Below are 12,549 nucleotides of genomic sequence, written 5' to 3' on the forward strand. Positions count from 1 at the left end.
AAAAAAAAAACAGGTTGGTTTCCTTGCATGCACCTAGTAAAACCTAGTTTAAAAGGCTTTCTTAATTTAACTCTTCATTATGCCCCTAGAACTACCATGTTTCAATTATCCAAACAGGGGTTATCCAAGTTACATTACTTATAACAAATCAAGGAGAAGGATGATGCTATTGGACAAAGGAAGCATTTTTTATTATTATTAAAAAAAGAAAGTGTTCTTTGGGGGAACTGGATATTCAACTTGTTAGAAATACTACATCTTCTTCTGTGTGGACAGGTGGTTTCTTAGCACCTGCTCTCCCATGGCTCAGTAAGTTAAAAATAATAATTTCCCTCTCGCATAAGTGTAATTATGAACAGCTCTTTTTGCAGGCTCTGATAGATTTAAGCCAGCTTGCCTGACACTCCTCAGAGCCTCCTGATGAAGTGTCAGCAGTGAACTACTTCCTGTAGTTCTCCTCATGGAGTTAATTTTATTCATAGTTTTACCAGCTGACCCACATGATAGACCCAAGAATTTTGTGGTCTCCTAAGCTTAAGAAAAGGTTAATCAGTTGAATGCTGTCTAATTACAGTTGAGGTCAAGGGTGGCTAAGTCTCATATATTGGAGCAAACAAGAACAAATATGCTCTCGATGCTTTATAAGAGGCAATGAGATTTAAACTGAGGAGACTGGCCACCACGGTTGTCCAGGAACAGTTCATCCTTGTTCTGCATGCACATTGAAGCTGCAGTTTGTTAGAAGACAAGAAAAACACAAATTATGTAACAGCCACGGAAAACAGAGCAAGTGAAGGACCACTGACCTCATCTGAACTAGCAAGAACTGCAACAGTAAATGCCAGCTGGAGCTAGGCAAGAAAACAGTATCCCCATCGCATCAATTTTATGAGGGCTTTTTGGCCAGCAATTACAAAAACGTAGGCAATGGCTCCTAAACATCCAGAATGATGGCCATCAGCAGGTACCACATTCAGCATCAGGTAAGTAGATGGCATCTTATTACAAGTTCTGCTTTTCCACATCCTGTGCATGGTTGCTAATCCCTTAGCGCTCAAGAAACTAAATGGAAGAAGTCTATCCAACTGCAGCTAGGCTGCTCACTGAATTCATACGTAGTCCAGAATTTCTGTTTCCATTTCATTTTCACTCCCATCAGAAGGCTTGAAGTCCTCTTCCTCCTCCTCTTCATCATCCTCTTCCTCTCCAGACTCATATGTCAGCTGCTCTTTGCCATCTTCACTGCTTGTTGTACTTGAGAAAAGAGCTTAATTGGGAAGAAAGAGGGGAAGATATTACAATTCCTTTCTCAGTGAATCCTGGGGGAATGTGCAGTAGGGTTCATAAATCAAGTGAGAGGAAGTCTGAAGGTCACAGCTAATGTACATCTTAACAGAATGTGATCAAAACCAGAACAGCTTGTTCTCCTACTCCAGGAATGCTAGGAGAACATCAGCAGGTTTGCACTATCGTGTGTCTTCACCTAGTTGATTGTAACATAATTCACTGGGATACCGTTTTTGCCCAGCATCACGCAAAAATAACTTCCTCATTTCTCCTTGTTCAAATAAAGCCATCAATAAAAAGCATTAAGTTAATTCTTGATGCCATCAACCAGTACATCTGTAAGGATAGTATCACAGGTAGCACTAGGCAAAGACATTTATAACCTGAAGGCTATGATACAGCGAAGATGAAACGGAAAACTATCACTCCGAGACATTTATAATCCCAACCCAGGACTGCAAATTCATCTCCCTCACTGTGATGAGCGGGAACAGAAAGAACACCAAATCTAGCACCACCATTTAACCTCCAAATAAGAAGGGTGTGGATATGGGAACACTGCTGCCTCAAGGCCAACTGCAGTATCTTAATTCAGTCCACAAGCTCTTGATACCACCAGGAAGGCAGTAAGATGTTATTCAGTACTTAGAAGTTTAAAAGTACACTTACCAGGTCTTGTGGATCTGATTATCTGCTTTATCATCAGAGACATGGTATCTCGCAGATCATCACTAGTCTTTGGAAGGCACCACCCATCCCGTTCTGTGCATTCTGACTCTGCACCATCGTTCCGATGGATGATTTTCTGTAAGCTAAAAAGCAGCAAAAAGGGAGGAAGTGTTAGCCTTCTACAATCAGACACAGGCTTCACATGGGGCAAAGCAAGACTTATTTCCTTTACATTTCAGTAAGTTGGAATAGTATATTTGGTTATTCACATAGCTGTCATGAGGGAAAGAATTTCATGTGTCCATCGTATCTCTTAAGTTGCTGGTCAAAGAGAGAGAAGAATGGACCGGATATAAATAGGTTTTGAAATCTAGTTTTAACAGAAGACTCTGCTGCCAGTATGCAATACCTCTCCACATTCAAGTCACAGAGCTGGTAGAACATCTGCCGATAAGGTGGTAAGGCTCCTTCTCGGAAAATGTAGATAGATTCCTAAAAAAGGGAAAGAAGGAAAAGATTTAATGTGTGTTTCTTGATATAACAGGTCAACTTTGACATAGATTGGAAAGTACTTCCTATGGGCTAGCTCAAGAACAAGGTACTTCCTATACAACAGTTCCAAGGCAAGGAGTGATGATCTGCATGAGGTAAAAGATAAAGCTAAATGAGGAATGCAGCAGTATTTCACTGCAGCCATAGTCACCACAGCACAAATGGGCAGAGCAAACATCACTTCTTCAAGCTGCAACTTTAACCATAAACTTTTACTACATATCAGTGGATCACAGGTTTCATGCTAGCAAAAAAGCAAAGAATAAAAACCCGAGACTCCTGTTACATACCTATTTTACCCTGCTGCACTCTAGGACAACCTGATAAACACATGGTGATATTTTGCACTTCACTGCTCATAAAGATCTCCAAATTTATCAGAAGGAAACAAAATACCTACTACATCTAAGACTAGGGCTGAGAGTACCAATCCCAACTTGCGGCTTTTAAGATACGCATTAAATAAACAGCAGGTTACAGTTCTGCAGTGGAAGATACAACTAGCAACTTTGCAGTTAAACGTGAGGACACCAAATCACTCACATCTCAGAGAGAAATCTGTACCCTTAAGTGGCTGACAAAAAAAGAAACATTCTTTTTTCTACTAGACTATTTCAAGATTCCTGTAGAAGAGCCTTAATACCTACCTTCAGTTTGTACCTGCTGGAGGCAGGCTTTTTKGAAGTGGATGCCCCAGAAGTACTGAGCCCTTGTTTCAGATCATGTATACTGACTGTATGACTTACTGAAAGAGACAGACAGAGAACTTCTTTCACACTGTGGTGCTGTAATCTCACTTCTCTATTTTGATTCAACTTTGCTGGCCAGCAAAAATGAAACCAACCTAGCAACTGAGCATGTGTTGCTCATTCTGGAAAGATGTTACTGCATGGCAAACCAGTCACAAGAAAAGTGGTGAGTTTGGCTGAGTTTCAACCACAGCACATTTGCTGATGCATTTAGTACTTTCTATTTCTTTTCAAGAAGGGAGGGAATGATACTGCCCCCAATTCTGCGCTGCTCTGTTCACCAAACAGAATGTATGCTGAGTTCCCACTGTGTTGCAGTGAAGAACTACCGTACRCATTCACTGCAACGCCTTTGGTCCTCTGCTTCACTGTGTATTGTAGTTTCCTTTCCAGGACCCCATTTTGGGAGTGGAGCAGGAAATCAAGGAATGGGACAGCTGCCCAAGCACTTGGTACTTTTCTATAGTTATGATAACGCTTTTCTGATACATCTTGATTCAGCTGGGTTCCCCAGGGTCCCTTCTACCTCCTACAGATGCTCTAGCTCAGCCAGCCAGGCATTCAGTTATCCAAAACTCTCACACCACTTCCCAGCAGAAAACTCTTCTACTGGTTTTAACAGCAGCACCATATTGCAACCTGAGATAAAGTTCCAGTTTTGGCTGAGCTGGAACACAGGGAAAGTTTTCACCACCTGCAACAAGGAAGAGATAAACCAAAGAAACACAAAATAGTCAGATATTGCTTCCGCTGGCTCAACCTACCTGGCTTTTTGACAGTGATGGGCAGACTGTAGTTATATGTGCTACGTTTTGCTTTCACTGGCATATCATTGGAGGCATAACCTAGAGGTGAAAAAAGAAAACAGACACTGAACTGAGGGCAAGCACCCTGCAGAATAACCCTGGGTCAATAACACAAGTACTAGTGTGTGAAAGAAAAGTTGATCTTCGGGATACACTGATTTTAGTGAGATGGGGAGAAGAGAGATACCAGAAAAACAAAACTAATGGCTGCACCACTCTCTCATGCACTCATCACACGACTTTTGAAAGTCATTTCCCTCAACTTGCCTTCTGCAAATTAAGACCAAGGGAATCCTATGTCCCAAGGTCTGCGACAGTGCCCTGGACAAACCGTTTTGAAGATCCTTGAGAAAAAGCTACTATATAAGCAGGAGAATCTACTGCTCGGTGCCTCCCCAGAGCCAGAGGGAAGATGCCTGCTGGCATACACTTGGGCTCTGAACAYATGGAGGAGAAAAGTCAGCCAGTTGTTCTCTGGGTTTGGAATGTATCTAATGAGGAAAAAAATACTACATAATATGAAATCAATAAATTTACAGAAGAAATACCGGAAACAATTGAACTCTAGAAAGATGTCCTCTCCATCAAAGAAGAAACTCAGGAAAAACTGTCTTTAGAGTTCAAAAATAAATAAAAAGAACTACAAGAATTAACCAGAAAGCAAAGACAGGGTCTCTGTGCGTTGGGCCATTTTACCATATTTCATTCCACAGCGAATTCGGAAATCCAGGACTTGATAAATCTTTGCTTCAGGGTGTTTTCTGGGGTCATACCCAAACCTAACCCATAAGCTTCTCCAGGGACCTGTTAGCTGTGTAAACACACAGAGGGAGGATAGTTACTAAAGACAATACAGAGCTGCACAGTTTCTTAGAAAATTCTAGTATGTTCCCTCTTTGCCCAAAGATCTTTTTTTTTGCCAGCTCTTTCCTCACTTTGAGCACCAGTATTCCTATACCAAAGCTAGAGGAAATCAAAGCATCTAGGTTGCAAATATTTGTGCTTTTACAAATTAACTTGCAAAGTCACAATAAAATGTTTCTATTTGGAAAATTCCTACTACTATTGCCGGATAGTCAGTCTGAGTGTTTGCTGTAACTGCAAACCAGACCAGAACCTGTTGAGCAAGCAGTTACTGAATCCTCCATGCTTTTAATTTCTGTTTAGAAGCAAGATTTCCCTTCTCTCTTTATGTAACATTAAAATCAGATTCTTAGTGGTAGGATCTGAGAAACTGTACAGAGTCAGGAAAATCCAATTGATCCTCCCTTCTCTTTACCTCCCAGGTGCCTGAAATAGGAACAAAAGCAGATATATCAAGAAACTTACCATGTAATAGGCCAAATATGGCAACAGAAGTTTCAGCTTGTCTGGATGAACACTGATAATGGCCTTGACTGCATTCCGAGACCAGACAGGACGGACTTCAAAGAGCTAAAGTAATACAGAACCAGCAGTGGAAACAGTGGGAAGGAAGTGAGTTACTAATGGCAATTTAAGTTTTTCAAATGAACTTTCTTATGTTTTAGCCTTTGGCCCACAATAACAGCTGTCAGAATGGCAACTGGCATAGCCAAAAGTAGAAGCAACCTTACGTAAGGCCAGGTGGCACAAAAAGGAACTTAGTGTACCTTTGCTGCAAAGACAGATTCAAAGCTTGACTTGCAAAGTGAAGTGAACACAGCGGTCTCAGTTTAGTCTACTGAGACTTGTCGTATCAGTCAGACTTCTGATCTGTTCTGTTGTTATCCTCAGAAAAACAGACCATTTTTATTYAACAGCCAGTCTCCACTCCAAAAAAGCTGGAGAGCTGGTCCAGCAGAAGGCAAACTGAAAAATTCACTTTCAGAACACAATTAACTCTGATGAACACAATTTCAGAGCCTTGGGTGGCATTTCAGATACAGGCCATTCATTTACTTCAGTGATGTGACTTTGTCATGCCTTATCTTATCCATTATTTACAAGGACAGCTACAGCTGTTCAAGACATCAAATATTCCCGTAAACTTGGCAGATTATGTCACCACAGCCCTTCTCCTTTGACAGATTAGGGAATGGAAAAAGCAAATGTATATTTTGCCAAGGTTACACTAGACATTTGATATGGAACTGGAATTGAACCAAAAGGCCCAGATTAAGCTCCCTGGTCTAGTCAGGTAGGTCCATATATTACTCTGCAGAAAGATTAAACAGGAAACTTTAAGTCAAGATCTCAAAACCTTCTGAGAAGCCAGTAAGTAGTTACAATTGCTAATGTACAAAAGATTCTTGAAGCCAAGAATCTTCCTGGAGGTCAAAAAAATGGCTGAATGCAGCTTTTYGTACACAGCATGCAACAGTACAGTGCTCAGTCCAGCTCAGGAATTTGTCATGTACCTTTCTCAGCTCTTCCTCCACCTTTTTATCCACAGGATTAGTGCATACTTTCTTCCAGGTCTGTACAGCAGCATCCAGTGGTTTAGCTGGGATTTCTTCGTCATCAAAGTTCACAAAGATAGCATTGTGTGGGCGCCGGGCCCTGCTGAGGCCAATCAGGTTCTCACCAGATACTTGGGGATTGTTATATCCATCCCTAAGAAACGGCACAAAGGACTGGATTTGCTTTCTGCATGTGGCRCGCACAGAGCTGTGGCCTTCACTGGAACATGCAGAAATGAGGTTTGTGTTCCAAATTTCCCAAAGAGAAAAGACACAGCTGTGTGAACAACAGATTTAACTTTGGCTTGACCTTTCTGTGGATTTTGGAATCACATACTGGTAATCACAAAAGATTCTTAAAAGTATTTTCCTTAAAACATTGACGAAAGAACATTTAGATTTTTTTAAAAACCTGCAAAACTACATCCAGTTGCCGTATGACAGAGCTCCCCTGTACTATTTGTCTGAAAACCCTCAGGCAGTTTATTGCTAATTTGTATGAAATATAATTGCAACACAAAAGGCTTCACTCCTATGGTTCACACCATATTTGCTCTATTGTAATTACTGAAGCTCAGGAATGTACAGGGAAATGGAGTTACTAGCTCAATCTGAAAATAAGATAATATCTATCTGTATTTTTTCAGTTCTAGTGAAGGACTACAGTGAGAAAATGAAAGATGTGTCTTATGGGAGATATCACAGATTGTTTTGCCGGAAAAACAAACAAGAGGTCAGGAAGGAACAGCTCCAGTGAATGTGATCATGGGAACACAYGGCATTGACTCCTGCACACTCTCCACTAAGCTCCATCCCACTAGAAATAAGCAGAAATCAGGGCTCACTACATCTTATATTGCATTAGTGTCCTKGGGGGAGGCAGTTATCTTCCTCACGTCAGTAGGCCACCTCACCTGACAAGTCCTCAAGCCAACTTTTTCTGAGGTTTCTGCTGCCCATGCTGTTTCCCAAGCACGCCTGCCGACATTGCACCAAATCAAAAGGGATAAAAAAAAGAAGATGGGAGTGGCATGAATGTGAAATGCATAAATGATGTATTGAATGCTGCTCTAATGCTTCAAGAGCACAATCTCATAAACCAAAATGCAGAAATCAGAATGGACTAGAGGCATCTACAAGCRACAAAAAGGAAATCTTAAATTAAAAACTTCAATATTAGAAATATGTATCAAACCAGTAAAAGGTTTCATTGTCTGTTCATTCAGGAACCAACACAGATATTTATGATGTTGTGAGAAAAGGCACTAACCGGTGTTGTATATCTGGCCGATAGAAATAGTCAACAGGAGTGTCCAGACGTGAGAAAATTGGTGGAGGAATGTAGAGAGGTAACTCTCTATTGAAGAATTCTTCTTTCTCTGGTTTGAGCATTAGGACTTTGTCATACATAGAGGTTTGCTTGCCGTCAGGTCCAGAGTGCATTGCCAGGTACTGGAAGTCAGACATTCCTGTGAGAAACAAAAGTTAAGGCAAAGAGGTGCACTGTGAAAATAATGGTATTGCACAGAACAGTCAGTTCTCAGGGGCAGGAGCCTGACAAGTTTATGAAAAGTTTTATACAGCATGGAGGTTATAGAAGACTTGATTTTCCTTCCAGTCCTGAATTCTAAATGGAAGCATTCCCCTTTCACATAAAATGTGTTAGTCTGTAAGCCACGTGGACACAAATCAAGGTATTACCTTGAAATTTGTAAACAGTAGTGACAATCCCCAGAATTTCCATTTCAAACTTGACTTCAGTCTGAAACTGGTCTTCAGCCTCCAGCTGCTTCTTCTTCTTGGTCCTCCTCCTCACCTTGAGCAGCATGGTGGAGGTGGGGAAGCGATTGGCACACACGGGATGGCAGTAGGGGTCCTTAGGGCGGAAATACAGCTCCAGCCTTTTCGCAGGGTCTGCATAGATCTACATCAGCCAGGGCACAGACACCCTCCRTTAGCACCTCGGCCGCCCGCCCGCCCGCACGCCAGGCCTCCTCCAGCCCCGCACCCTCACCCTGGAGGCCTTGAGCCTTTCCCTCCCCTGGCCACGGCAACTCCCAGCGCAGGAGGGCTCGTGGATGCCGATCCTGTTTGCTCGGTGCTTCCTGGCCTGTCTCTCACGGACGGCAGCGGCCTGGAGAGGCAGCTTCATCCCCCGCCCTGCAGCCCACTGCCAAGGCCTGTCCCCGCTCAGCGGAGGGACCGGGCCCCCCCGGGCTGCCCAGCCTGCGCGGCCACCCTGCCCCCCTCAGCGCCTTCCCGCGGGCCGGGCCCTGCGCCCCCCGCCCGGCCCTCGCTTCACCGCCTCGGCCTGCGCCCGCTGCCCGCCCCGCCTGCGCGCGGGCATCCCCTCACCCGCGACACCCCCTGCTCTCCTCCCAGCGTCCGCAGCACGGCGCCGACATCCCGCACCAGCCCCGGGTACTCCACGCACACCAGCCGCGGCGAGCGGGGCAGCTCCAGCACGGCCGAGCCCACCTCCCCCCATCGCCCGCCGCCGCCCGCCGCCATGGTGCCCCGGCGCCGCCCCGCCCGGCAGCCGCCCCCACCCCGAGCCGCGGCGCGAAGGTTCCGCCGCAAAACGGTTCCGCCCGCCGCGGCCCAGCCGAGCGCCGCCGCCTGCCCCGGGCTGAGGCCGCGGCAGAAAATGGCGGGCGCGGAGGGCGCGGAGGGCGCGGGGCCTGGGCTGGGGGCCGCCGCCGGCGGTTGTGCGTCTCGGAGGTGTAAGGAGGCTGCGGGGCGCCGCGGCCCGGCACCAGGTCKGTATGTCGTGATTTGCGGCCTCGTGTTTCGCTCAGCCCTGGCTCCTCGCAGCGACGCGGCTGGTCGTTTCGTTAGTCCCCTGAGACTCCGCTGCAGGGCGGGCGCAGCCCGGACTATCCGGAGGTCCGGAGTCAGCCTCCCTCCCGTAGCTGTTGRGACTGGCTTAAAAATTGTGATTTGGGGGGAATTTTTTTTTTTAAGTTCCTGTGTCTTCAGCCTGTAGGGTGCAGTGGCACCACATTTCCAGCCTGTCCTCTGCCCTCATCAGGCTCAGAAACCGTCTCTTTCCTTGGCTCTGGCACTCCGACTTTAAGGATTGCACCTGGTTATTGCCAGACTCGAGTGGAAACCCCCCAAAAGCGTGAGAGGTGGCAGCACTGCCGCGGGAAACCATCCAGAGGAGCTGCCCTGGCTCATCTGTGCCGGCTCCTTCTCCGTGCTTACGGCAAGGGGCGCTTTCGGCCAGGGTTGTGCTCGTCCTGGCTAATGCTTGCTAACTGAATGCTGTGGCTTGGACCAACAAATCCCCACTGGCACCATTTAAACATAATTTAGATGGCAGTAACTCCCTGAATGAGCTCAAGGGGAATTCAGTGCACACAGTGCCTGAAACACTGAATAAATTGAGACCGAACTAGTATCTTCCAGGAGTAAAATACTCCGGGGTTGCCATAGCGATCCGTCATTTCCATGCGCCTTGGTACCTGGAAGAACCTGCTGGCCTGGYGTTTGCCACCCATCCAGCCTTCCGTCTTTCACTTATTTCCCCCAGCTTTGCTGTGATGGCTCCCTCCATGCATCCCGCGGAAGAGCAGCCAGGCTCTGAGRGAAAATACGCCAGGCTACCAAAGCCCTGCAGCCTCCCGGAGCCCGCGGAGAAGGGGCAAGGAGCGCTAGGTTTGTCCTCKTTCCTACCCTGCACTCTTCCCACTTCAGCTGAAGCACAGCGGTGGCACATCTCTGCTCTTCTTCTCAGCAAGCTCAGGCTGGATTGATGCACCCTGTTCACCTGCTCYGCAAGGAGTCGCGAATCCAGAGGGAGGGCTGGGTATGAGGCGCTCGCATTTTGCAGTTACTTTCCCGAAAGTCCTGCTCTGCTGCCAGAGCTGTCACCCTGGTAAGCTGCAGTATAAACCCCTCAGGCAGTATATACCTGCTACAAATGATGTATTTTTAAGGCCCTAAGGTTATATGTGTTTTCCATAGGTTTTACGAGCTGTACTTTATCGCTGAGGTAAATACATAAATTTTCATGAACAATACACAAATCCATAGCAAAGTAGGTCAGTTCTGCTTAGTAGTAGTTCTTCAGTGTCAAAACTTGGATCTTTGTGCTATTTAGTGATGTAAATCGGAAAGAGTGTAAAAAACAGTGCAACACTAGAGTGAGCTTCAATTTATCCATCCACAGYATGCATACGCACAGTTCCTGAGTTCCTCTTTCTTTCTGTGCTTCCTGTTTTTGTTGCATTTAATCTAGTGAAAAGGTGCATCTTTTAAGGTGTATCTCTGTGTTTCACAGATATCAGAAGACACTCTGGGTTGAGACATTCCACAACTGTGACCTGTGCCCTCTGTAGATGTGAACATTTTTATTTTCATTGGGATTTCATGGTGTTTTTTTGGAAGAGTGAGCTCTGACTGGAGTGTCCAGGCTGAATGCTGTTAGGGTTATCTTCTAGCTAATCTCCTGCTGAAGTTTCTTCTATACTTTCTGTTCTATATACTCTGTGCCCTGAACTGTTAATATGAACTGTTAATATGTGTTCCGTTTCGGAAATGGTTACAGCAGGAAACAAAATGTTTGTGGAAAAGTGCTATAGTATATAAATATAGGATTCAGTAGCCAACACTACCATAAGGTAAAGCATTATTTCTAGCTGCTGAGATGCCTTAGATAACTCATGACTTACAGAACATTTTTCCAGGAACAGTAATGTTTAAAGTCCCTGATACTGAGCTTCCAAACTATTGAAAATCTTGGTTAGCAGGGTTTTATTATTATTATTATTTGTACAGAGAGCAGGAACTCCTTCTGAAAATAGTTTGCTTAATGGAACTTTGTTCCAATACAAACCAGAATAGACTTCTGCTCTCAGTAATACTAGTGACAATTCAGATCAGCCCTGTGCAAAGTCCAGATAATGGAGGGCAAAATATACTTCATTTCCTTCCATGTTGTGTTCTCTTTTATCGTTGGCAATGTTTTAAGGTGTAAAGACTCCAAACTACAACCATATTTTTTGTGCTTTTTTTTAACCCCCCCCCCGAAAAGTCTTTGCAATGCCTGCCAGTCCTTGGATCACGTGACTTCACCAGCCTTTATCTCCCGCTTTTGAGCCACAGTTTTTCCCTGCTCATCTGTGTAATCTCACATTGTGATTTGTTCACTTACATGCTTATTTTTCTCCTCAAAGAAGATTTGCTGAATCATCAGGGAGGAGGCAAGAGTTCTAGAGGCAGCTGGGGGCCAGTGATAAAACCACGGCCACATCCAGTCTTCAGGGTTTGTAGATGACAACCCTTCAGTTGAAGGCCTGAGTCACATTCCCTTCCGAGCTAAGATTGCTGGGGACATTGGGATTGAGGAAGTGGGAGGTAGTGCCCTGAAATGTAAATTATTGATTCTGACAACTGAAAGGTTTTGTGTTGCCTTTCCTGCAGAATGTACAATGATGCCAGGAGAAAGCTAATGTACCTTGCAGACTAGGGGCTAAATCCCACTGAGTGTCTTATGTTGGGCCTTCTGGCTTCTGTGCAAATACATAGTTAAGGGAAGGGAGATTTGACTGGAAATAGGTCAGAGTATGGAGTGCCTGGTTGTAGACACTCCACAGCAAGGTGTAGCATGAACAAAGATGTCTCAGGGCCCCCAGACATTCATGTGCCTGTTTATATTTTGTTGTATTTTGAGAGAATGCATCAAACTTCAYTGGTATGACTGGTGAAATGAATTATGCAGTTATTTACATCACAGCTGGTCTGAGTTTGTCCCACTGCCTGATGATTACCGTAAGAGCTGGGAGCTAAAATGCCTCAGTTCATGTCCCAGGTTTTTCACTTACTCTCAGTATGACATTGGATAAGTCACTTTCTCTCTTGCAGACCTTCAGTTTCCTTGTCCATAAAATAGGGATAGGATGCTTCCATTTTGTGGATCMTTTTGAAATCTTTAGAAGAGTGTGCTCTGTAAATGCAAAGTATCATTAATACCCCTGATTCCTCCAACACCAACTTTATGACGTTACCCAGGAGACATGCAAAAATGGATGTCTCTGTCTTTCTAGTTAATTATAAGTTCCA

General features: G+C 44.8%; 2 protein-coding genes across 9 annotated transcripts in view; one reads left to right on the forward strand and one right to left on the reverse strand.

Moving 5' to 3' along the window:
• The window catches only part of GTF3C5 (general transcription factor IIIC subunit 5), a 9,199-nt gene extending 170 nt beyond the window's left edge, over positions 1-9,029 (reverse strand). The window contains exons 1-11 of one of the 3 annotated variants that reach the window (XM_085325316.1): positions 8,839-9,029; positions 8,185-8,407; positions 7,754-7,952; positions 6,442-6,637; positions 5,393-5,497; positions 4,760-4,874; positions 4,022-4,102; positions 3,156-3,253; positions 2,366-2,448; positions 1,957-2,099; positions 1,116-1,267 (exon numbers count right to left, since the gene is read on the reverse strand). In XM_085325316.1, the coding sequence (XP_085181442.1) occupies positions 1,116-1,267; positions 1,957-2,099; positions 2,366-2,448; positions 3,156-3,253; positions 4,022-4,102; positions 4,760-4,874; positions 5,393-5,497; positions 6,442-6,637; positions 7,754-7,952; positions 8,185-8,407; positions 8,839-8,994 (1,551 nt within the window). In that variant the 5' untranslated portion in view covers positions 8,995-9,029. Of the gene's footprint in view, positions 1-164; positions 1,268-1,956; positions 2,100-2,365; positions 2,449-3,155; positions 3,254-4,021; positions 4,103-4,759; positions 4,875-5,392; positions 5,498-6,441; positions 6,638-7,753; positions 7,953-8,184; positions 8,408-8,838 lie in introns of those variants that run through there. The other 2 variants (XM_085325314.1, XM_085325313.1) reach the window with 2 other exon arrangements.
• The window catches only part of LOC146584150 (uncharacterized), a 26,028-nt gene continuing 22,397 nt past the window's right edge, over positions 8,919-12,549 (forward strand). For 4 of the 6 annotated variants that reach the window (XR_014898260.1, XR_014898261.1, XR_014898258.1 and 1 more), the window contains exons 1-3: positions 8,933-9,242; positions 10,019-10,143; positions 10,223-10,363. Coding sequence is in view for 1 of the 6 variants with exons in the window: in XM_085325318.1 (XP_085181444.1) it covers positions 8,993-9,246; positions 10,019-10,143; positions 10,223-10,363 (520 nt within the window). In the remaining 5 variants the exon portion in view is untranslated. Of the gene's footprint in view, positions 9,247-10,018; positions 10,144-10,222; positions 10,364-10,768; positions 11,884-12,549 lie in introns of those variants that run through there. The other 2 variants (XR_014898262.1, XM_085325318.1) reach the window with 2 other exon arrangements.

This window comes from Rhea americana, unplaced genomic scaffold, assembly GCF_003343005.1.
Source record: "Rhea americana isolate MKP2758 unplaced genomic scaffold, rheAme1 scaffold_97, whole genome shotgun sequence".
NCBI lineage: Eukaryota > Metazoa > Chordata > Aves > Rheiformes > Rheidae > Rhea > Rhea americana.